Source organism: Lichenostomus cassidix, chromosome 1 (genome assembly GCF_008360975.1).
Source record: "Lichenostomus cassidix isolate B80296 chromosome 1, HeHo_3.0, whole genome shotgun sequence".
Taxonomy (NCBI): Eukaryota; Metazoa; Chordata; class Aves; order Passeriformes; family Meliphagidae; genus Lichenostomus; species Lichenostomus cassidix.
In genome coordinates this window covers 38981402-39008303 of record NC_139479.1, presented here as the reverse complement: position 1 = coordinate 39008303, position 26902 = coordinate 38981402, and the positions used below count along the sequence as shown (strand labels likewise).

At 39.7% G+C, this 26902-nt stretch overlaps 1 protein-coding gene across 9 annotated transcripts in view; it reads right to left on the bottom strand.

Annotated features, from left to right (window-relative positions):
- DOCK9 (dedicator of cytokinesis 9) overlaps positions 1-23507 on the bottom strand; it is a 113217-nt gene extending 89710 nt beyond the window's left edge. For 3 of the 9 annotated variants that reach the window (XM_085057310.1, XM_085057336.1, XM_085057355.1), the window contains exon 1: positions 23239-23507. In XM_085057310.1, the coding sequence (XP_084913436.1) occupies positions 23239-23352 (114 nt within the window). In that variant the 5' untranslated portion in view covers positions 23353-23507. Of the gene's footprint in view, positions 1-5186; positions 5757-23238 lie in introns of those variants that run through there. The other 6 variants (XM_085057283.1, XM_085057318.1, XM_085057346.1 and 3 more) reach the window with 4 other exon arrangements.
- Positions 23508-26902: the final 3395 nt, after the last annotated feature.

Genomic DNA, 26902 nt, shown 5'->3' with positions numbered 1-26902 from the left:
AGTCCAACCTATATTGTCATAGATGAATAATGGTTTATGCATGTAGACTTGACCAAATACCCTGATTTTATCTCCAGGCCTCAAGATTTTTTTCCTGAAGATAAAATGCTTAATCTTATATTCTGCATGCCACTGCAGTGACTGCCTGCCAACCTGTTTCTGATAGTCCTCTCATGCATCTTTCAAAGACATGTATTTGATGTAGGTACTACACACTTGGTGAGTATGTGCTGCAACTCCCCTGCTGAGAGGGCAGAGGGATATAAGGAAATGGACATTCGAGCATTCTTCCCAAAGGAATCTAATGAAAGGTGAAAACAAAAGACGTCTACAGAAACCATCGGGAGATTTAGCCAAAACTACAAGTCAGCGCATCAGATGCCAGGTTTTTATTCAGCCAGAGCAGTAAGATGAAAGGAGATAAAAGAAGTGCTCTAATTCAAGTGACCCATCAAAAAACCCCATGCAACAGTTAGATGATGTACTCATACACATCTGTTTCTTCCTTATTAAGAGGCCTAATGAAGCCTAATGCTCCAGTTGCTGATGAATAAAAGCCACTCGTAATAGAGTTACAAGTTGAAGCAAGTTATGAGAGTGAAACAACAGACTAACATATACAAATTGTCTGCACACCATTACAGAATTGCTGCATAAGCTGTTTAAGCATATTAAAATAAAACAACTTCCACTTACTCAGCACAATTACTTCCTTAGAACTCTCTCCTTTATATATTTCTATTTTATTTCTACTAAACTTTTCTACTTCATATAAACAAGTTGATATTAACTTGCAAATTCAGACAGCAAGAATACACCTTAATATAAGCTGTTTAGTAAATGAAGACTTTAAGGTCTATTTTAAACACAACACATGTTAAATTAAGGAGAGTCTTTTTTGAAAAATTATTCATATATAGTTTACTTCAAAATCAAAATATTTGCAACTTGAATGTCTTTCATGGAGACATTCTTCTTGAATGTCTTTTGTGGAGACATTCTTCTTCTTGAATGACTTCTGTGGAGGTATTTCCAGAATGACATAGCTCACTGCTGTCATTAGTCAATCTTCCCACATGCCCAGACTTTGGTATATCTTAAAGATGTCACGGTTTATTAATAAACCAGATGACTCATGAGCAGCACAGGAAAAGCAGTCACTGAAAAACTCAGGAACACCTGATGATGACGTTGCTGTCAAGTCCACTGGCGACACCAACTAAGGAACTGCAGCTACTAAAATGTAGCAGGTTGTGTTTCCAGACAAAACCTAAATCTACCCCATTAAAAGCTGTACATATACTTTTTCAAAATGGCCCACATTTCTCTTCAGAAATTGTGTAAGGACAATCTAAGTAACAGATATTTTCCACATCAGACGTAATAAATTTAAAGGCTACTTAAAAGTATTGGGCCCCATCTAGCACAAGCTACAGCTATCATACCACTTTGAGTAGGCTTACCAAACTACAAGATTCTAAAGATTAAAGAGAGAAATGGCAGCGATGAATTTGCCATTAGAAGTAAACCAAGCAGGAAACATTTAAGCATGGGAAAAAAAACCAAACAAACAGCTGTTTTCTGCAGTTTTCAGGCAAATATATTAAAAAATTCACATCCTTCAGCCCAATCTATCTCACTTCTGAATTTTCTAGCTCTTCACAGGTGCTGGTAGCACACTCAACCCAGCTTCTTCCATCACTGAATACTTCAAGAGGCTCGCTAGAAAACCTCAAACTTTTTAAATGCTGCTAGTTCTGTTGTCACCACATCATTCACCCTTGCTCATTTTCCATCTTTGTCAACTGCCCAAAACAGCTGTTAAGACGAAACTTGTACATTAACATTTGGTTTACACACTGATTAAAAAAAAAAAAAAAAGGAATTTGAATATAAAAATAATAGCTAGGAAAAAAGCTTCCTAAATCTGAGATACTGCAACACAGCAGAAATAACATGCAATATCATTTTGAAAATTAATTTAAAAAAAATACAGGAGAATTATGACAAACTAAGTAGATAGGCATACAAGCTAATATTCTGAAACTGTATCCTTCAACTCACTACAAAATTAGGTAAATTAAAATGCTTCCTCAACATTTGACAAAAAATAAATATGCCAAGATGGGAAGTTGGGGAAAATAAAATTTCATTAATTTTGATATAACTTTTAACAGCATCTGAAACTAAATTTATTATCTTTTATTAAAATCAAAATCCTCATCCATGTTGACCTAAAGACCTTACGAGATCCCCTGTTCTAGCAACACAAAGTGATAGGTTATGAATACAAAGTGAAATGTTCCTGAGCCTAAGACACAGCATTTTCATTGCAAGTTTGAGTGACATGAGATGGACAGAAATCAACTGTATTCCTGAGAAGACATTCTCACACGGGCTTTATTTTATCTTTCCTTCAAGCAAACAAAAGAGCAGGCCTTCTTAAGATAAAACTGTAATTAGATTACCTAGACTTTAGATTTAACCTCCTGACATCTGGGTTAAAGGGTAAATAAGAAACACGTATGCTAAATCAACTGCCTCTTCCTCCTTATTTTCTTCTCAGGTGATTTTTCCTTCAAGGGGAAGGAAATTTCCTATTTACAGGAAATTTTCAGTTTTTCAGCACTGAATTTACAAGAGGATCAATATGTTGTTAAATTAAAGGACGCCCTGACAGTCACTGGTGTTTTGACAACAGCTCTGTATCAGGAGATATTTGATCCAATGTGGCTAAATAGAGCAGACAGCAGGTACAGCCAAACAGGCTAAGCTACGACATTGCAGCTCTGATATGTGTTACAGCACAGACAAAGAGGTGAAACCACACACCCACTTGCATCTGTTGCAACAGTCACCAAAATAAAAAACAACACGAGCAAGTGACACTGCTTTTGGTGTCACTCTTTTGGTCTTGGCCATACAGGTGCCCTTTAGAGAAGAGACTCCTGGAGCTTCCACCTCAATGCACAGCTTCTCGGTGAGGAGCAACATAATTCCTCCCCCTGAAAGCCACCCCTTTGGAAGAGAAAGAGCTAGACAAACTAGCTTCCATAGCAAAGAGTACAGACATTGTGTAATTTAAGAGATGTAAGTCTTATATACTTCAATGAGTTCCATAAAATCACTTGTCACTGTTGCCAGGATTGCAGTATCTTTCCCTTTCTTCCCATTCTTCAGAGAATCCCACTCTCCACTCTCTAAGGGTAAGTTGGTAGCAGCTGCTCCCCAGCCTCAGCCAACACCTAAGAAAGAAACAGCCAGTGCCACCTCTGATTATCAAGAGCATGGCCTTTTAACAAAGTCCTGTTCTTTCCTTGTAAAACCCTGACCCTTATTCTTAAGGACTACACTGGTCCAGTACAATGAACAGGAAGTCATTCTGACCCCTCAATTCTGCACACTCCTCCACACTAACCTTCAGGTATTTTTCCCAGGAATAAACTTATCTTGACCTACTACTTCCAGTTAAACCAAGCTAACAAAGCCATACAGGAAAACTCAAATAATATCAGTATTTAAAAGCATCTAGACATTTTGGGGTTGGAAAAAACCCAAATCCCTAAGAGAGAGATGTGGAGCTTCCGTTGTAAATGGCAAACTAGCATATTTTGTGCTTCATCTTGCCAGTTTGTATCAATTCTGCAGGACTAAATTAAAGAAAAATTATTGCTGGAACAGTACCATGTGAAAAAAAGAAGAAAAAAATGCAAAAAAAAAAATCACTGCATCCTCCAACTTACAATAATTCATATTACATTCAAAAAAAGAAGTATTTCTTCATTCACTCACTGAACTACACGTAGAATTCAAGGCCAGTAAGGGCGTTAGGTCTTAAATCCAATGGGTTACAAAAGTTACTGAAAGTATCAATTACACAGAATTTAACAAATTTCTAACAATCTTCTGTATGAGGATAACTTAGAAATGGCTAACAGTGTAAAAAGGCTTCTAATACCCAGAGGAAGCCATTTTATTTTGAATATCAAACCATATTAAGCAAATGCAAGAGTATCGTGAAGGTTAATATACAAACTATAAGTTATTTTAAGCATCTGAAGACAGTTCAGATTATTCTGTGTTCTTTCCTAGAAGCTTGTATGTGCATACATGTACAGAAATATACATATATGTGTGCATGCATATACACACGTGTATATAGATAGATAGACAGACACACCCATTTTTGCAACCATACACCTTTTTCTTCCTTATTTTTCAGTTCAGCAAAATAAAGGACCTGAAGAGCACAAAGACAACAAAGCTTTATGAAATTTCTAGAGACTTTCCATGGCTGCAATCGCACAGCATGGCTATGCCAGCAAGACAAGCTTGTCAAAATCTGTCCAGCTATTTCAGTGTACCACGCCCCTCTTATCCCAACTACTGAGACAGTGACAAAGCAATTAGCAAGTAAACTCAAATTATTTTAAATTGCACTTAAATCCTTAACTAGCCCAATTGTGAAGCAAGCTGTGCACATTAGTTAGCTCTTGCAATTCCACCCCCTCAAGCCTAAATGTAATACATCTGACGCACAAACACGTCATTAACCTGGGGGGTACAAAGATCACAGTGTCACTTTAAAGCCTCCTTTCTTTGCATCAGGAAACACCTAAAAAGCCTTTGAGAGCAAAGCTGGTTCAGGAAACAGTTATTGCTCCCTTTAACGATTTTTTTTTTTCTTCTAGAATGCTCCTGTACCCCTTTCAGTAGGTTAAACAGAAATAAAAGAGTTAAACAGTTTCAGAGAAAAAAATACACCCAAATCCCTAAGAAAAAAATAAACCTTAAATGCTGGGTTACTGTTTCCTCAACAATGCCTTCCCTAGTTTTTTCCAATAACATAATCATCAGTTGTTCCTCAGACAAAGTGCCAAATACATTCCAAGAGTATGTTTAGAAAGATCTAACAGCAGACAATCTTCTATAAAAATTACAGAGGGGAAACTCTCCAGAGCTATCAATACAAATCCAAATGATAGAAGGAGTATGAATCTTAAGCTTTGACATTACAGCTGCATAGACACATGCATAACATGCAATATACATGCACTAACATCCTACAATATCAGGACAAGATATATATCCATGTCTGTACATAGCAGATGTTAAATAAGCATGCTATTCTTAGTTTAGCTTTCAATTAGCAGATAAAATTATTAATGAAACAAGTTTTTATTTACCAGGAATGACTGAATCAATATTTCTGAATCTTCATCTGGCAAGCTGAATGCTGTGTATTCAAGGGCATTGTTTTCCCCTTGCTGTTTGCATATATAACCACAGTTTCTCTCAAAAACTGTACGAATGCCTTTAAACAGAATCACACTTGTCGTGCAACCCATTCCCAATCTGTTGAATTTTGCATTTCTAGCAGCCCTGATTGCATTTGCAGAATGTCTTCTTCCGTTGCTCGACTCGAGTAATTTTCCTGTGCTTTGCAGTAATATTTCTTTGTACAATCCTCATTATGTCCCACATTTAGTATGTTCCTTCACTAGAAACCATCAGCTACTGAAATGTAATCCTATTTGCGTAAGCCAAATACTGCCAAAAATCCAGCCGCTGAAGACAAAAAATCAGAGGGCGATGAAAAGCAAAGGATACCTCAGCTGTAGAAGATAGGAGGCTTTCAGCATGTGCTGTACTCCACCACAGAGATGAAAAGATATTCCAAGGGGTTATGGAAAGAGCTCCTATATTCAGAGATCCTCAGAACATAATCAAAGATGAAAGGAAATTGCAAAGATACTGCTGCAGTTTCTGCTGCCAGCCACAAAGAATCCTCATCTGCTGCAAGAAAGCAGTCTCCCAGAATGCCTAGCACAGAGTTCGTACTGGCAAACACTTCTTTACTTGACCTATATGTGCTTTTTAATGTCTGAAACAAAAAGCTTCAGTATAAAAAACTGAAAATATGAGGGGCAAATTCTTAAATCACTGCTGCTGTGGAAAGAAAACAGAATGCTATACACACTTCCTTCAATCAAATATGTATGTCACAGCATGCTATTATCAGTTCAGGAAAATCACAAGGGAGCTGAAGACTGTCTTTACTTTTTCCTCTCTTCCTTGCATGCAAAGTGATCCACAAATTCCCACCTGCAATCAAAGACTAATAAACTGAATTTATTAGTCTTTGATTGCAAATAATCAGTAGTCACAAAAGGGGGAAAAAAAGAGACTATCTAGTTCAAATCAACATCCACCTCTAAAAGAAAAATATAGAATGAAATTTAAAATACATTTATTTCTCAGTTTTGTAGTGACTCCCACCTGTACTGACTGAAATTATCACTACAGGACTCTACTTCACATTCTGCACTGCTATCTGTTGTACAAATACATAAATATCTTTAACTGACACTAAGACATGTTAAGTTTTTAAAACTGCTTTTAAAGGCAAGCAATTTGCAAAACATAACTGTCCCAATCCACACCACAAGAAGGCCATATCACCCTGTCAGAGACTGTTGGTGAGTTTGGTATTTCTGCTAAACTGAAAGCAATGAGATGTATTTACTTATTTATTTATCAAATGGCAAATATGGATGAAAAAGTGATCTTATAAAATCAAAATCGTGGCAGTGGAGTTAAACCAAATTAAAAGCATGGAGGTAAGCAATAAACACTTTCAAGATGTCAGCTAATTTTTCTCAAGGAAATATTTGCAAGCTATAATGATACATTCACAAGAACTATTTCAGACTTCTTAGCATTTTTCCCTAACTCTGCCTGGTTAATACATCTCAATATGCTTCTCATTACACTTCTAACCTAAATACAACGTAATAACACACAAACACATCAATAAAAAAAACCAAAAACTCAACAATATTTGACAGTGGTCCAAGTAGTTCCTGTCAGTCCCATATTCACAAAGGCAGAAGTTAGAGCATTTCTCGTATTGTAAGAAATACCAAGTGTTTTAGGGCAGTTCTACTAATAATGAACAGCTTTTTGAGGAGGGAGAACAAAGACAGTCATGGTGAAGAATCTGGCATAAATTCTACTATGAAGGACAGAAATACTTCATACATAATTATAAACCTTGCACAGCAACGTCTCTCTACCTATCCTACCCTCATTGAAAGGAAGAAGTAGGTCAGTGAGGGAAATGCAATGCTCCATTCATTAAGGCTGAATAAAGACATCCTTGCAAACATGCAAGGGAAAACAATCATGGGAATTACCACAGAGCACATTCCCCAAAAATACATTCAAGTTAACTGTCTGTAGTGCAGAAGCCCACTTCACTCCCATCTGAAATGCAGGATTACAGAGACCTGACAAAGTTCAGGTTAGAAACATGATATCAAAAGTGAAGAGATTATTTAAAGGAAGCACTATTTAAAGGGTTGCCCCATGCAATTTCAAAGACTACATAATAGCAAAAAAAAAAAAAAAAAAAAAGACTAAGTAGCTTATGCCTTAAGAGAGTATGAGAAAAACAGGTCAGTTAACAACAAGTTATCATGCACTAGACAGCTCTTTCAAATGTCTAGAAAATTACCTTACTTGTAAAGTACTAGGTAGGTTACGGAGAAACAGGAAGACAAATTTAATTTGGAAAGACAAACACATGACAGAACCATAGTCTAAGTCAGGTTGGAAATGACCCTGGGAGGTGTTCTAATTCAAAACCAATTAAGAGAAAATTTAATTCCAACTATGTCTTGAATAAATTTAGCATCATGTTTCTACAGTATTTTAGAAACAGCAACTGAAACTGACATGTATTAATACAATGGTAACACCAGTGACATGAATAGCATCCTTATCACAGTCTACAACTTCCTCATGAGGGGAAGAGGAGGAGCAGACATTGATTTCTTCTCATTGGTGACCAGTGACAGGACCCAAGGGAATGGCCTGAAGTTGAGTCAGGGGAGGTTTAGGTTGGTGGTAGGAAAAGGTTCTTCACCCAGAGCGTGGTTGGGCACTGGAACAGCTCCTCAGGAAGTGGTCACAGCACCAGCCTGACAGAGTTCAAGATGAGTTTGGGCAATACTCTCAGGCACATGGTGTGATTTTTGGGAATGGTCCTGTGCCATTGGGCCAGGAGGCAGACTTGATGATCCTGGTGGGTCCTATCTAACTCAGCTTACTCTGTGATTCCAAATAGAGTTTCAAAAGGAAATAATTGTGCGTACATGAGGGTGGGAAGAAACCACAAGGAGGAGGAGAAACTGAATAATATACGATGCAAAGAAGTCTACCAACAAGCAGACTTTTTATTAATTTGGTGCAAAGTGGAAGTTTCCAGCTTCCTTAAGAAGATTCATCAAATTGTAATGAGCAACCACACTGCACAAGCAGTGACCATACAGGCAGAAATGTGACACAATGTGATATTATGCACTTCAATATCACATCTCAAAGGGAACTGGTGTCGTGGTTTAGGAATGATATCCCCCAGTTCAGTGTTCCCACTCAAACACTCCAAGCCATTCACTCACTGCCTCCTTCTTTTCCCCACTGTGGGCAGCTGGAGAAGAGAACTGGAGGAACAAAAACTTAAAGATCACATGTTGAGATAAGAACAATTTACTGGAAACAGCAATTAAATAAGAAAACACAGGAACAGCAGCAATACTAATAACAGTGTACAAGAAAGAGGCAAATGATTCACACAATTGCTCCACTGCCACGCTACCCCCACTGCAAGAGACCCCCTCCCCTGTCCCTGGAAAATGACACAAGGTGCTATAGGACAACTTCTGGGAACTAGCCATGCACCCTCCTGGTTACTGCAAATATTAACCCTGTCCTGGACAGAATCAGGACAAAAAGGAGACCAGAAAAATTCTTATAAAGGTCTGATGGCACTTTGCCCACTGAAGAGAGCTAAAAGACAGACCAAGGTAGGTACAAGTCTTAATCCAAAGGGAAAAAAATGAAACAGTACAAATCAGTATAGGAACAAGCCCAGACTGCAAATATGAGCAATAAGCCATGCATTGCAAATTGCCTTTAGCTGAGCCTGAGTTATGGAAAAGCCTTTTTCCCTAAGACAAGGGGAGGAAGGTAAGGCTATGAAGAGGAGACAACAGTAATGCCTTTCTCCTTTGGTTTATGAAAAAGAGTCTGCACCAGAAAGCACATGGAATTACCAGCTATTTGAGTTAGTATACATTGCAAATATTACACCCCTAAGCCAAACCACCCATTTACATTGGAAGCAACAAGCTCCTCCCTGCCATATATTATATTCAATCTGTACTGACTGCAACATGAGCATAGAAAAATTATTTAGTTGTGTTAGCTCCAGGTTGTTCAGAATCATGTATTTTTGAGACATACTCTTTTGGACAAGTAATAAAGAAGCTCTAGTTTCCTTCCAAAAAACACAATTGCTTTAAGGGTCTAACTATTCCCCTGATTACAGTAAATTACTAATAATCACTTTGCACTTGGGAACTGGAGGACTTCAAATCAACATGTTAAGCAACCCTTTGACAACCAAATGAGTTCCAAGAAGCATAATGACACGGGTACAAAGTAAATGTGTGTTAGCAATCAGACAGTTCTAATCAATGTTGAGAAGTTTCCATTTGACAGTGTTTAACATATATAAAGGTTAGGGAATCAGCCTGGGTTGATTTAAAATCTTCAGGTCATCCTATAAAATTCTCACTATCAAAATGAGAGCTCCAGAGGCTCCTAGACAGAAACTGAACAGTTAAGATGATAGAGATCAAACTAGGGAGACCTTCCAATTGGATGTGTTACTACAAAACACACTTCTGTCTTCAGACAAGCCACTACTAAAGCAAAACACTTCATAAAGATACAGGTCCATATCTGCAAGAGAACATACTTCAGGCAGGATTCAATCATCTAAGTCCTAGCATAAGAGCCACAAAAATATCCATAATTTCTTGAAACATTAGAAGCAGGTACTTGCATTTTTACCAACAAAGTTGTCCATGACATTTGAAATGCCCAAACTGATGCCATCTTGACAGAACTGAACAAACAGCTCTTTAGAGATCTCAACACATCCTTCCTGAACTCAGCTTTTCCCAAAATATGACAGTATTTGTAGGTGGAGCATTATCTCCCATCTGGCAGCTGCCTGTACACTGTCTCAGAACACCAGAGATGGAGCCCTAAAGCCTCCTCAGTTCAAAGGTTAAAGCCAACATCACAGGGCATTCTTTGGAGTGCCTTTAACTATCCAATGATAGTATTTCAAAGGCAACATACTTGCTTCTGCCTGATAAAACTATGCTGCAGAAAAGAACTGAAGATCCAGTAGCCCTGCAAGAGTAAAAAAGTTCATACTTAATGGAGTGTTCATAGAGGATCAGAAAGTTTGGGTGCTAGCTCCTGCTGCAAAAACTGTTTCTGCAATGATTGCTGCATGCAGATTTCACAGAGGAGTTTTGCCAGGTAATTCTCTTCAAGAACTAATGTTTCTGCAGAAAGAAGAAACTGTGCTGAAAGTTTCTTTGTGGCCACAACACTGAGTTTTACTTTGTCTTAAAATTCTTAAGCACTCCATTTGTCAAAACTAATGCAGGGCATGTGTTTGGATATGGATTATCCTTAGAAATCCTCATATTTGTTCTCCAAAATGGTAAGGAGGATACAGAAAACTACAAGCTGGCCAGATTCACTCCAGTCTCCTGGAAAATTATGATGCAAACCCTCCTGGAAGCAATTTCCTGACACATAAAGTGTAAGATATATATGTAAGTTCCAAGTAGACAATATGGATTTACCAAGGACAAATTATGCCTGATGAGCCTGTTTGTCTTCTGAGATATGATGGTTGGTTCTGTGGACTAGGAGACAGCAATGGACACTGAATACTGTGAGTAAAATAATGCTTCTGACAGAGTCTCCCATAGCATCCCTGTACCCCAATTAGCTAGATGTGGTCTGGATGAGTGGATGAGGATGGCATCCTGTTGAACAGCAAGGTAAACACGCTGAGCAGGCTTCTCAGTGCAAGAAAGATATTGACACATTGGACTGAGTCTAATGCAGGGCCGTCATGGTGTTTCATGTATGAGAAAAATCTTGCACAGCTCAGCCTTAAGTGAAGGCTAAAAGGAAATCTTGTTGCTGTTGCAATACCTGATGGGAAGCTAGAGAGAAGAGCCAGACTGTTTTTGAAGACACAGTCGTAGAACAGGAGGAAATGGACACAGAATACTCTATTTGCATAAAAGGATTTATTTACTTTTTTTTTTTTTACAACCATGAAGGTTGACAGCTACTGAAGTTGAAGTATTTCCATCTTTGTGGGTACTAAAACAAGATTGTCACAGTCTCTGACCAACCTGCTCTAGCCAGATCTGTTGTGAGCAGCAGATTGTATTAGGTGACTTCCAGAGATTTCCCTTTCAGTCAGTACATCTCCATGATTCTGTGGTGGTACACTGCATAGCCACACACTAATCACTGTGCCAGAGAAAGAGAAAAGCTCCATGAGAATTCTTCCTTCAGAAGAAAGCCAGTATGGTTACTCCAGGAGCTAGTCTTGAGAACAGCATGGTCAAATTCCCATGTAATTTTGATGGAGCATCTGCACACCCAGCAAGGCCCTAAGAAGAGATTTGCATCCAACAGAAACAAAAAACCTACAGTGACATTAGAAATACTAGGCAGAGCAGCAGGCTAAGGTTCTCTGATGAACAAAGGCAGTTTATCATCCATACAAGATGCCACTAACGTCAAAGATCACATCAGAATTAAAAAGTAATGCTTTTGAAAAGTGGAGCAAGATTTAGTTCTGTCCTACCTAGACAAGGTATTTTTTGTGGCTATTATGCCTTTTATATACTTAGAGAAGTGAAAAGGCATAAATGAAGCAATGTAAGAAATGTTATTTCCGATCTTGCATACACATACATACATGTATAATGCGTACTATGTATGCGCCGATGGGGAGACACACCTAGATTTAAAACCCTGCTAGTTGCACTGTGCTAAATATCTTAGTTAAAAATTTTAGGTTTCATACTTGAAAGCTGCAGAAAGCTCAGTCTTCTCACAGGTCCATTCTTACCTGAGTAACAATACACTTTGACTCACAGATGAGCAATGGGATCTGCCAGCTCTGTGCTTTAAGCTCAAACTTAAATATACCTTGAGGATAAACATACCAAGAACAACCCAAAGAACTTTGGGAAGTTATCCAAGCCAATCTAAACTAAATAAATGAGCATTTATTGCTAAGCATGAGACACAAAACACCTACCCCTTTTAACACTACAATCCATAACACAGGATTTATGATATTGAAATATGCTCACTGGACTCCATCTAGTGGTCATGTAACTTTCAGTTTTCTGAAGTTGTAATGATTATTCTGGGATCTTAAGTAACTGATAAGATAACCATAACAGCAAATTATTACCATTAGAGAGCTACAAACCAAGATAGTAATTATAGGATATTAGTTTCAGAAACACTGATGAAACCATGACAGAATAAATAATGGTTAACAATATAGCAGACTAGGAAAAAAATTAAAATCCAGTTTCTTAGCAAGCCTGCTGTATTGAGGTAAGAGCAGCAGAAACTTCAGGCTCAGACATCCTTCTTTTGCTTTTAATTCATCTAAGAAGGTCATTCAGGTTCAGGTCTTTCTCCTTTCCTTTGTTCCGAGTTCTGCCAGGAACAAGTTCCAACTTCCCCTACAGGAGATGATTTGCTGCCAAAAGTTTATGTTGAATGTATTCTCCCTTGAACTTTATCAGCAAGACTGTATACAGCAGGATTATTTGATTTTTCTTTCCTATTAGGAATCTCATATTTAATGTGAGGGAAAACTTACTGGATCATGTTGTATGCTCTGGCTAGGAAGAAAATAATATAGCAACCTTATTAAGCCATATACAATACCAGGCAAATACCTCCAAAGTGATAACAAGCCTGGCAAGCAAGAATCCCAGGACAATTTCTGAAGGAAACTAGAATAGCATCCTTCAAATAATTATGATGTGTGCCATCTATTCATTAACCTGAATGCTCTTTTTAAACTCACTGACGTTTGAGGACCAACACAGATTCAAAATCCCTTTTGGACTAGCAAACAGTGAGAGTGTGTTCTCCTTGAACATTCTTAAAGACAAACATACTAACCGGATTTTCAAGTAAACCACTACCAAATCAGACAACATGACATTGCACATACTAGTGGCAGTGTGCAAGTGGGTGCAAATATGCCTGGCAGAAAGACATCTGAAATGCCACTTGACAACATCACTGTACTGCAAAAAATGAGACATGGGCTAGATGAGCTGACTTTCAACCTTATTTTCACAAAGCTTCAGTTCTGTGTCATTCTATTGCCTTGCTGTAGTCTCTTACCAACACGGCTACAAATGAGCCTGGAAAGGCATCAAGTGAAGTGCAAGCAGATTCTCTGTCAGAATCAGCACCCTGGCGAAGAACAGTACTTCTTCTGAAACCAAGGGATATAAAGACCATTATGCAACATTAAAGAACAAAGAGTATGAAATAGTATTGTCAATGTGATCAAATTGGAAAATGAATGACAAGCCTTCCATCACCTTAAAACTAAAGCCTCTTTTCTGAATGTGGTTACCCACAGAGCTAGCTAGCTAGCATTTCCATTTGACTTGATTTCTTGACAAACCTATTAAAATGAGAACAAGAGCTATCTTGCTAGCGTTTGCCACTCTCGTGGAAAACATCCAGCTCTTTCTGTGGGGCTTCTGCTTTCTCATTCATGTATGTTTCAGCACTCCTTTCAGCCTATGAAGGGCAGCTGGGCCTTGGGTAACAAATAAGGTAACAAGATCATAGATCTCCATGTCAAAACACAAGCATTCGAAGGCAGTGGAGGCTCTGGATTTGCAAGCTGAAACCAAATTTTACGTCTATAAGCTCAGCCACATTGAATTCCAGGCTCCTGAAATTAACTACTTTACAATTTGGGTGTTATAACAAGTGAAATGTATAATATCCTGCACTGATGTAACCAGATCCTTAAAATACTTTTTCTACTTCAAATTATGCAAGCATTATCTATTCTGATTTAAATGTGTCACTCTTTGTTGGGGGAATAATTTTATAGTAGTCAAAATATAAGCTCCTGTCGTATCTCTGAATTCAATAAGTAACTCCTCCCCACCCACAGAGTACCTGGAAGCACTAAAAACAGTTTAGTCTATGCCTCAAATTTCCAAATCTAGATCAGTATCTGTCAAAATGCCATTTCTTTTTAAGTCAATAGCTACACCTGAGTATCGAAGGGCACCAAGAAGTACACAAGGCAGCAGCAAAGGATTATTTATTTACACTGATGGATCTATATTACAGGCTACTCTGAACTCTAGCAGCTATGGATCAGCATTACTCCTTCTCAGGTTTGTTATGACTTCATTTATGTGTTTACCTTTCTTGGGTTTTTTTCATTTTGGGTGGTTTAGCATTGTTTTTCTTGGGTTTTTTTGGGTTTAGGGAAAGGTTGTGTTTTAAAGCACATTTAGGTAGCTAATTTTATGTGAGGTCACTTTATATTCCCACTGCATGAACAAATATAAGTTAGCAGAAGAAATTTCAAAAGGGACTATTTGATTTTCACTTTTAAGGACTGTAATACTATTCATTCTTCCCTGAAAATTTCAGACAAGTTTAGAAAAGTGAGGTATCATTTTGAAAGTGCCTAGTTTTGTAGATTCAGTGTCCTACATTTTTTATTTTCTAGTATTCTTTCCTATAATTGTTACTAGAAGAAACTTTTCAGGCTAACTATGAATACAGTTAAAAGAAAAAAAGCCAATATAAACCATTTTCCCTTGATTTGCTCTGAATTACAAAGTTAACACTTTCTTTCAGAACTAACGTTACTGAGAATGTTGTACACAACAAGGTCTGCTTTGCATTTAACCTTTACACAGAAATACTGTGAATCTGATTTTTTTAGGCAATGTGCAGCCTCAGCTGACTTCTTTCTTCCTCCTCCCAGTCTCCAGATTGAAAAATGATCCTGAACTTTCATGTACTTTTGTTTTGGACAGAATTGCAGGGGTTGAATTACAAATTTTGTTCTAAAGCTACCTGGGATCCTTTTCATCAGCTACTGGGCTGAAAAAAAATCTAGCTGGTTCTCTAGTGGAATGGGCCTCTCTATTCAGAGAGGGCCCCAACCCTAGACTTGGCCTGGACCCAGAGTTTTAAAACTAGAATTCCAGAAAAAGCGTCCATTAACATTTACACCAATAAGTACTCCAGTCTGAATCAGCCTGCAATCTGCTTGAGCCATGGATGTACTGGATAGAGCACAGCAATGGGCCATAGAGATGATTAAGGAACTGGAACACCCCTCCCATGAGGACAATCAGAGAACTGAGACTGTTCAGCCTGGAGAAGGCTCAGGGGAATCTCATCAATGTATATAAATACCTGCAGGGAGGGTGCAAAGAGAACAGAGCCAGGCTCTGGTCAGTGCTGCCCAGTGACAGGACTGGAGGCAATGGGCACAACCTGAAACACAGGAGTTCCCTCTGAACATCAGAACACTTTGTCACTGTGAGGGTGACTGAGCACTGGCACAGGCTGCCCAGAGAGGTTGTGCAGTCTCAATTCTTGGAGATACTCAAAAGCTTCCTGGTCACAGGAAAGCAGCTGGCTCTTGGTGACTTTGCTTGAGGCAGAGGGTTGGACCAAATGACCTCCAAAGGCCCCTTCCAGCATCAGGCAGCCTGGGACTCTGTGAGAGAACCAGGGCACTCCTTCGCATCCCATCCCTTGGAGAGATCTTTCCTGCTGCTGGGGTTTGGTGTTTTTAATTCTGGATATTCACCACTAGTGCCAAGGTAACACCATTGCCTTACAGAGAGCCCTAGTCACAGAATGGAATGGTGAGTTTCATCAGCCTGAGGAACTAGATCCAGACTTTTCAACAAAGGCTTTTGATTTCTTCTTTCTCATTTTTCCCCTCACTTGAACCGCCAGGAAGCTCTGGACACAGCAGGAGAATGCAGAAGACAGTGTTTGGATTCCCCATTCCTTGTCTCACATCTGATCCATTGGGCACAGATGAGGAGATGACAAATTGTTCTAATAGACACAGCAATCCATCCTCACACTAAAAAAGAATCCCATCCCTCACTTTTTGCAGTCAGATTAAGATTTTTTTATTTTCACAATGTTTCTGCAGGATAGCTGCTATTTCTCTCAACTGGTCACAATGGGAATTTAAGCAGAAGACAACCTCAGCAACAGATGTTGGATTTATCTGACCAAACCTTTGTGGACCACAAGAGTTTTCTTCATAAAACCCCCTTCAAAGCTTCTGCTCAACCTTCTGAAGACATTTAGAAACCTAGTACACTTTTTTTCCAAAGCAGAGCGCATGCTACCCATGAAATCTGGCCCTTGCTTAATACAAGAAATCTAGTCCATAATGTTAGAAGTGTTGGGTTTTAATGTCTGTTAACTTATTGCATTTTTAATGCCAGAAGAAACCTCTATTTTGAGATAATACATGCTCACTTTCATTCTCACAGAAAGAACTTTAGAGATACTTACAGAAAAATAAAATCCCATAGTTTTTTCAAGATGCAATTCTTACCACTATCTCATAGATTAATAAATTTAAAACACTAAGGACATCAGTGCCTCTGGACTAAGAAGAATGTAAGCCTCCTTTCACAAACCAATCTATCTATCTATCTATCTTCTAAATGAAGGTCTTAAATAAGCTACATGACCAGAATTACTGAAGTATCTTCTCATCTTTAGATATAAGTTATTTAAAAAATATTTCAATGAAAAAAGTGTTGTGTAATTCATGGACTACTTGAGCAACTGTATACCTTTTCTGCCTTGCATAATTAATGGTTTTCATGGACACAGACAATCTAAGGAGAGGCAAGACAAAATGGATTTGTCTTTACTCTCCTAAAATAAAGTTTTGCTTTCAGTATCCAAGTCAAATGAAGTACTTGAGATCATTCAGCTTCAAAATCAAGAACAACCACTAGCTAAGGAAAGAAGTTTTACATACATATTATTTTAATACCTATTTTTTAAAGTCACTGCATTATTAAGTTATTCAGCCACCATCAGCTATTTCAGGTATAAACAAGAGCTTCCTAGACACCAGCACTGAAGATGTTATTACACCTTTTATCTCCATAAAGAACCAGCAGCATCAAAACACCTTTAACAATTACAAAAAATCTTAAATAAAAGCAATGTAGGCAATACATTTCTCAGGAAGCCTCAATCAAGCTTTTGCTATCTTGAAAAATGAACTCGCCTTATTTGCTCAACAACTTATGAATAACTTCTCATTATTTTTAGAGTAAACACACATGATTTTCACAGAATCTCAAAGTTACCTTATACAAATATCTGGTTAAACTTACAAATTCACAAATTGTTGAGCTTGCATACATTCACATCTCTGATGGTCATCTGCTCTAAGTGACCACTCAGCCCAGTGAGCACATATGCTGAAGTCACTTATTTTACACCTATGCAACAGAAAAAACAGTTTACACTAAAGGTCCAATTTTCAAGATGAGTCGTTACAGACCTTTTTGAAGCATTTGTATTGAAGCACAATGCACCACAACCAAAGACTTTAAGTGACATATATGGTTTTAAGTTTATTGCATAAGATCTTAAAAAATAATAATTGCAGAGTTGTGAAAGTCTCAAATTTAAATGTAGGTGTAATGAGTTCTACTTCCATTGAGATAGAAACATCCTGATTAGGGATTAAACGGCATGAGTGGGAGGAAGAGAGAAAAGATAAGGTATGCTGTGGTATCCCATGTTGCACAAGATGGAAAACCCAAACCAGCATCACATACATCCGACATTTGCTCTACTAATAACTACTTATAAAGGACTTATTCTTCTATTTTAAACATAATTGTCCTTATCTAGCAGGAAATAAAAAGTTACAGAAAATAATAAAGAAATAAATTGCAGTTTACAAGAATGATCTAGTATTGTTGAAAGTTTAAACATGTATCTGTTCACACAGAAACTCAGCTGTCCTGTATTTTGTCCCTCAAATTGCCTTTCTGAGTAAGTAAGTTTAATGGTATTTCGTAACAGAAACTTTTGTACCGTAGACCAGCCTCTGAATCTTTACAATGACAGAAATGTCTATCATACCAATAAGTCTTCTTTGCAGTATCAGACATTCCAGAAATAAGTTTTCTACTGACTTGTATCCAATCAACAAGGTTTATATATACACTTTGCAAAAATAAAATTAACACCTTCATTAAAAAGATCTTATTCTCTGAGATTTTTTTTCCTTTACAAAATGTAAGCAGTGCATACCATAAACTAAAGTAACTTCTTAGGGTTGAGTACAAGGCTTTTCCCCCAGGTAAAGAAAGCTCAACAGTTCAGGGTGACTGAATTAGCACTACCTTTTTTAGCACATTCCTACAAAATGAAATACGTTATGATGATGCTCATTGCCAGCAACAATTTTTCCTTGAAAATCTTGAGTGTCAGTTCTCATCTCCCCATTTTGACTCATCCATTCACAGCAACTTGCTTCTTCCAAATTCTTTATGTATACAATTTCAATATACAAAAAGTTCAAGCTTTATCCATGTTTCCAGCTCTTCTGTACCCACCAGCTCTAAGAGATCCCAGTCCTTCTTCATCCCTTTAGCCTTACATATAACTTTTGAATTTCTACTTTCCTAAAGGAAGCTGACAACTAATCTCTTTTCTAGACACACACTGCTAGTGAAACCTGACAGTTAATGAGGATTCAAATACTCAGTTCCTCATATACTGAGAAGCTGCTTTGGAAAGAAGCATGCAAGCTCTGTGCACGGGGCATATGAAATTATATAGGAATCAGCAAGGAAAATGTCAGCTCAGAATAAATACTCCATAATCCTCCCAGTATTTTTGGAGAAACACTGTATTAAAAACCTGGCAATAATACAGCATAGAGTATACCTCTCCATCTTTTCTTATGGAGTTGAGATTCACAGGAAACAGAGATGAGAATTGGAAAGACAAAGTTGACATAAGTTTTCTTATAAAGAAGAGAAAGAGCATCAGTGAATTTGCAGTCAAAGACTCAGTAGGAGATCCAAGCATTGCCTTTGTGTCATACTGATTTTCTTCTATGTCTGAAAAGCTGAATTTCTGGAAGAATTTTAGAATTCAAGAGCTCTACCAGGTGTCTGAACTTACTGTATAAAGCCCAAGGGTGTCTTAAGATACCTGTTCTAGCCTTTAAGTAATAAAAATCTATCTTATATATCCAAATCAAAAAGAAGAACTGTATAGAGCAATTTGGAATCACTCAGATTTCATCCTATTTCACATATTGCAAGTTTTTTCTGTATAATATTAATTTTGACAGGGGGAAACAACTGTTGCTGCACTATTTGGCATTATTTAAACATTTTCATTATCTGCATATTCGATAAAGGCATTTTATTGACAGCTAGGCAAAAGCAGATCAAATTTCATATGCCAAACATTATCTTAATTGCTTATTATCCTTAAATGTCAGCTCTAATCTAGGTATATTATTAATAACACTAATATAGGGTAATTTTGTCACTGAGATAGATTATCATTAACATACCATTGAACAAGACACTGATCTGTATGCAACATGCTTTGAGTAACTCATCATCACTTAGAGAGATCACTTCCAATTATGCATAATACTAAAACTGCACTGAAAACTGCTTTTGGCAAGATTGCTGGTTTAAGAGACACACTTGTCATCCCCATAGTCTTCCCTCTCAGACATAAATGTATTTGGGTGGCCAGAGGCATCAAATTAAGTCACATGACAAGTCTGAAGTCAAAACAACATCAACAATGCACAAGAGGATATTCAGCAAGGATGCTACTGTCAAGCAGAAAATAGTAAAAACTGAATCCAAATAATTAAGAAATGCATTATGTGCCTTACAACACAGTGAAAAGCTGATTGGCAAATAACAAGATTTCATTTCAGCCAACCAAACGGTACTTGTTGGTTCAGCACACTATATCTGTCAGAGAGAATGTATGAGATGTCAAATGCTGACAAGAGGGTTTGCTTCGTTCTGTGATGAAAACTATCTTGGCAAACTACATCTGCTTCATGGTTTTTTACTACACAGTCAAGTTATTTAGTCTGTCAGCAGGCTCAAAGTCTCTGACTTCTAGTTCCAATGAAGAGCAATCTGAAAACATAAGATCTACCATGCTATCCTACTGACATGCTGTTTACAGTTCTCTTTCTTCAATATAATCTCAAGACATTTATAAAATGGAAAAAAATTAGCATATTTTAGTAATGTGATCTAATAAACCTCATTTAAAGATGTGCAAAGCCTTTTTTTCCCTTTTTAATCTAGCCACAAATTGCTGATTGTAAAAATGGATGGAACTGTTAAAACAGTAGTGACTACAGCAACTTACAGAATTTACTTAACCTCAGAGATATTCACATTTATCTGCTACTGCAAGTAATGACTGGATGATTTGCATCACTGCTCAGTACATTCTGATGCAGAGATGTACAGTCTAAAGCAGTATCTGGTTGTAAAAATCACCCACCATGAGCTACCAGTTTGAATTAATTCATTCCTACCTTCAGATTCTACACAGCAAGACTAGTCAATGGCAAACAGCTTCAGTAGTTTTTAAGTCCCAGAAAATCTCATGAGCAAGTGACAACAGCAGGATCACTTTAGTTACCAATGCTGAACTATGTTTTAAACAAGACATTTTGTTGACAACCCAGTAAAAAAATCCTGGGAAAGTGCTATATCAAAGAGCTTTGAAAGGTAGCTTTATAAAGAAAGTGGGTTTCCTTTACTTTAAAGCCCCACATCTGAATAGAGTATTCCACAACTACTACAGCACTGGTAAGACTCCTATATGCACCAGGTCAGCCTAAGAGATTTTTCAGATAACAACGCCCAGAAACACCAACAGCTAAGAAACAGGTCAATCTGTCAAATTTGTAGATGCAAATATTTTTCAAAAGTCTTTTACAGCAAAGAGCAATACTCTCCCACCTAAAATCCTCCTTTAAAAAAGTACTATTTCATTCCAAACATATATGTTCAACAGAGCTACAGTTCCTTAACAGGAGGAAGAAAATCTAAATGTAAACCTGCAATTACAAGACTTTTATTTCATTATTCAAATAGTGTGTGCACAGGAATACTGGAGTTCAATGACAAAATGAACAGGGCTCATGATAGTAAGACATATCAACAGGGGCAATTTATGGCTGAAATAGGAAGGTGAACTTCAGCACAAGACTGTATGTGAGAGAGATGGGGATTCAGCTTCATGCATCAAGCTTACATAAAAGGATCAAAAACCTGACATGAATGTTAAGTCACCACTTTTGCTTTCTAAAATACTGATGAAGACCTTGTTCAGAATAAGATTAAGACAGTACAACACTTCGCACCATCACTTTTTTCACCTCTATAAAATTCTGCAGAATATGCTGTTGTGACAGCATAGAAACACCTGGGATATTAGTCCCTATCACCCTATTATGTATTTGGTCAACCTGAACTAATTAAAGATTCACATAAATATTTTCCAACTCATCTCATTGACACTAGTCAAAAGTGAACTAAGGAAAAGCCTTCTAAAGGTGGAGGAGGGAATGGCAGGGTTGCAGACTACAGCAAAAGAAACATTTATGTCATGACAAGACCTAAATCTCTTTGTGCTCCCCCAAAACAAAAAGTATTTTAAAACCCATATACTCTTCTTCCACAGTTCCCAACAAGTACTTGATCCCTGGAGAAGTGTTAATACACTTTTGGATGTTCACTCCATGTATATGTGCTAGCACCTTGTGAAAAGTTGTCAGTTGTCAAACTACTCATACTAGGTCTTTTATAAATTCCATGACCCATAGTTAGATAAAGAGCATTTTAATTTTTAGAGCCATTGTTTTATTGAAGAAAGGTATTTGTCTTTCAATCACAGCTACAGTATTTGTTATTATCACAACACACAGCTATGGTAAGACAATGTCCCAACAAGGAGGTTTAAAAGTTAGACAAAACCATACTTGGCATCATCAAGAGCAAAGAACAAACGACAGATCAGCTTCCAGTATCAGGAATCCCAGCACCTAAACTTCTTCCCTTACACAGAGTTAAGTGCTTATTGAAACATTCCCCTTGGAGATAACAAAACCACAAGGAAAACAAATGCATACCATGAATAAGAGCCCCAGGAGAGAAGCCCTGAAAAGTCTTGCTGAGGCTGTCTAAGATGTCATCACCTGCTGCCTCAGCACAGCATCTAACAGAATCACAGAACCGAATTGTTAGGCTTGGAAGGGACCTCTGGAGATCATCTAGTCCAAACCCCCTGCCAAGGCAGGGTCAGCTGGAGCAGGTGACACAGGAACACATCCAGGTGGGTTTCAAATGTCTCCAGAAAGGGAAACTCCATGACCTCCCTGGGAAGCCTGTTCCAGTGCTCTGCCACCCTCAATGGAAAGAAGTTCTTCCTCATCTCGAGGTGGAAATTCTTGTGTTTATGGCCATTGCTCTTTGTCCTTTCGCTGGGCACCACTGAAAAGAGTTTGGCACCATCCTCTTGACACCTGCCTTTCGGATATTTATATGCATTGAAAAGATCCCCTCTCAGCCTTCTACAGACTAAACAGCTAGCTCAAACACCTATTCACACAATTTGACTTTCAGCAGTTCAAATTAAACGAACGCGCCCAATCATGCACTGGAGAGAGCAGCAACCATGTGTTAGCGCGGGGCAGACAGCAGGCACAAACAACACACGGAAACATTCCTGCTACACTTGCCAGCGCTCATCTTCCATTCTGCACGACACGACAAAAAACTGCGGCTTAGTTGTGAAGAGAGTGGCGAGATGAAAGATCAGTTTCGCGCCGCTGTTTCGACACGCACGACAGCGATTGTGCCGTCAGGCCGGGCGCCAGCCGCCCGCTCCACAGGTGAAGTTTGCAGGGGCGGGCGGGAGCGCCCAGCCGTGCCCGCCGGGCTCCGCATCCCGCGGCGGGCGCTCCCCCCGCGGCCGGCAGCGTGCCCGCCCCGCCTGCGGCTGCACCCGCACCTCGCCCCGCCGCAGCAGCCGCCGGGGCGGCCGAGGAGCCGCACGCCCGGCAGCGATCAAAGCCCGCGCCGCCGCCGTGACAGCCCGCCGGGGATCAAAGGGCCCGTCTGCTCCTCCGGGGACAGCGCCGCAGCCCCGAGAGGCCCCGGGCCGGAGCCTCGCCCGGGCCGCCGCCGCACTCACCAGGAGGACGGAGCCGCGCACCACCTCAGAGACGCTCTGCCGCAGCTCGGCCGCCGTGCCGGGCTTGCTCAGCGCCCGCGTGAACTTCCGAGTCTCCGGAGCCACGAGGGCCATGGCTGCTGCCTCCGCGCTCCCTTCCTCCCTCGGCGCGGGGCCGCCGCTGCCCTCCCGGCGCGGCCGCCGGACGGAGGGACAGCCGGGGGTGGCCGTCGGGGGGCGGGCAGGGAGCGCAGCCCCGCCGCCGCCGGGTGCCGCGGGCAGCCCCTCCCTCGCCGCTTCCCTCCCTCTCTCCCTCCTTCCCTGCTTCCCTCCCTCCCTGCCCCGATTGGCGCGGCCGCCAGCGGGGCGGGGGGCGGGGCCTGGCCGTGCCCACCTGTTCCCGCAGCGCCGTTCTGATTGGGCGCCGGGTTACCTGCCCGGCTGCGGCTCCGCGCCCTCATTGGCTCGGCGCGGGCGCGGGGCGGGGCCGGCCCGAGCCGGAAGTTCCCGCCTGCGGCGCGGCACCGCCCCGGCGGGAGTGGCGGCGGAGGCTGTGTCGCGCTCGCGTTCCCCCGGCCGGGCTGTGCCTGCCCGCCCGCGCTCTGCCCCGCCGGCTGCGCTCCTGCCTGTACCTGCGCGGGGAGGGAGCCATCCTGCTCCTCTCCTCAGCCCCGGTGAGGCCACATCTGGAGTGCTGCCTCCAGTGCGGCACAAGAGAGTCCTGGAGATTGTCCAGCGGAGGGGAACAAAGCTGATGAGGGGGCTGGAGCATCTCTCACATGAGGAAAGGCTCAGGCAGCTGGGCCTGTTCAGCCTCGAGGAGACAGACAGGACCTCATCAGTGCCTATCAGTACTGAACGGAGCGTGCCAAGAGGATGGAGCAGGCTCTGCTCAGTAGCGCCGAGCAGTAGGATGAGAGGCAATGGGCACAAACTGATGCACAGGAAGCTGCAGTGGAATATGAGGAAGAACTGCTTTACTGTGTGGATGACAGAGCACTGGAACGGGTTGCTCAGAGAGGGTGTGGATTCTCCCTCACTGCGGATATTCACGAACTGCCTGCATGCAATCCTGTGCTGTGTGCTCTGGGATGACCCTGCCTGAGCAGGGAGGTTGGACCAGATGACCCACTGTGGTGCCTTCCAACCTTGTCCATTACATGATTCTGTACCTGTAGACACACAGGCACATGCAAGTGTGTAAGAGTCCAAAAACTTGGGAAATGGATGCTGGAACTGTGGCACCCACAGTGTGGAATGAACACATACAATGCTCATGCATCCAACTTTTTCTCTGAGGTTTTCCTTTGTACTTGTCCTCATCAATAGTATCTATTTTAAGTAAAGTTGCACATGTGTCCTCATTTGAGTAAGGACCACAAAGGTGATGAGGGGTCTGGAGAATTTCTTATGGGGAGAGACTGAGAAAGCTTGGCCCATTTAGTCTAGAGCAGAATGAGATTAATGCATTAATGCATATAAATATCCCAAAGGCAGGTTCAAGAGGACAGTGCCAGACTCTTCAGTGGTGCCCTGTGACAGGATGAGGAGCAATGGCCATAAACACAAGAATTTCCACCTCAAGATGAGAAAGAACTTTCCACTGAGGGTGGCAGAGCGCTGGAACAGGCTTCCCAGGGAGGTCACCTGCTTCAGGTGACCCTGCCTTGGCAGGGGGGTTGGACTAGATGATCTCCAGAGGTCCTTTCCAACCCTAACAATGTAGTTCTGTGTTTCTGTAAAAGTCTGGGTGCCTCTAGCATGCTTAATTACCATGAATTCCCGCTGAGAGCCTGGCTGGCAGCACTGCTGGAAGGTATGCAGGCATTAGACACATTTAAATGCCTGGAGCATTTGAGAGCATTAGAGCTTGTGCACCTTTATCTTCTTAAGCACCTTTTTATATAAACTAACAACACTTCTCTACACTGAATATAGAGCTTACCACTGATGGAGGGAGGGAAGAACTGAGTGCTGTGGACAAGGGGTAAGGGGGCTTTCAGGTGGAAAAAATACAGCACAGAGTGCTTGTGTCTGAGGATACGTACTCAAGAAAGGCCTGCTGGATAAAGGGCCTACTTTTTTGGATGCTTCACAGATACATCTGTAACTAATAAGATTCCAAATAATTGAGGTAATCCCTTCAGAAAGACAGAAAATACAAAATGTTCAAACACACAAATTTGTAGCTTACACAGGGTTTTGGTCACTGAAGGATCTTTCCTGCAGATACTCTGCAGACCTGCATCAAAGGCTCATTTATTCAAATGCACAAACTAGGATTTTTTAGTAGGATGTCTGTCACAACTTGAGTGTTCAGATCACTTTATACCTTCTTAAAGAAAGACATAACGTGCAGAGAGGGTGGCTTACCATGCCCGATAAATATCACTTAGGGTTTCTGTTTTCACAGATCCAAGACCTCTTGTGTTTATGAGTCAGTGTTTAGGCTGATAAATCAAAAAATTGCATAATGGTGAGCCAGATTGTCTGAATACAGAACTGGATGAGCAGCTATGTAAACATTTAGCTAGAATGCACATACAATTTTACGATAATCTTTTTAATTTTTATATCTCAATCTGTAGGATATGTCTAGATCTCAAATCTCCACAAGCAAATATGCCCTAGATTTTACATAAAATCAGATTTTACATAAATAATAGATGATTGTGTTCTAAAATTATATAATTTGATTTTTTTCAGCACTTTCAGGTGCTTTAAATTCTGACCAAAATAAAAATAGTCTAATCTAGAAATTTTAATGGTTGCTTGAATGTAAAATGGCATAATTTAACTATGTTTTCATAATTAAACTATGTTTGCTATCTGTAAATATTTCCCATGTATATTATGTATTTTGCTGGAAAAGAGACAGTGTTCCAAGTCTGAAAAAAACCTCTGAATGACACCTGTATAGGTATAGATATGTAGGAAAAATAGGAAAATGATAGTTTACTTGAGAAAACCATACAGGATGCCCAAAACATGAGGTTATGACAATCATCAAAGTTTCTTTTCAGTTAACAAGTTCAGTTAAAGAAAGAAAAAGAAAGTGGCGATTTTGTGTATAAAACAAAAGGAAAAATATGGAAGCTGATAAACAGAAATGGTAAATTACAGTTGTGAAACAATGGGAATGACTAATAGTAGCTAAATATAGGAAGGAAAAGTCTTGGATCATTGCCTAAAGGACAAGGAGAATAAATTTTTTAAAACATCAAGATCAAGAAAAAAAATTTAGATAGTAGCATGGTTTCTCTGCTACATTGAAATATGCAACTTTTGGCAGCAATGTCAATGCATAAAAACATTTATTTTTTAATAGAAACCTGGATAAAGCAGTAATACTTCATGGATATAATTGCAAATGTTTGATTCAATCAGTTTCTAATAAGGATGATCAATAGCAACCTGTAAAGGTTGAAACATTTAAACTCTGAAGACCAACTAAGTCATGGCACAGAATTTTATGGGATTCTAAATCATTCATGGTAGTTGACCTGTGTTTGTTCCAGAAACAAAGAAAATAAACTAATTTGGTGTCCATTAGAAATGTAGACCAAAGGGTTTTGGAGCTAAAATAACATGACGAGAATCTTTGGCAAAATCATGAAAGTCAAAAGCAAGAATCACATGTGGGAATTAAAGCATTATTGAGTTTCTAATATCAACAGGATTTGCT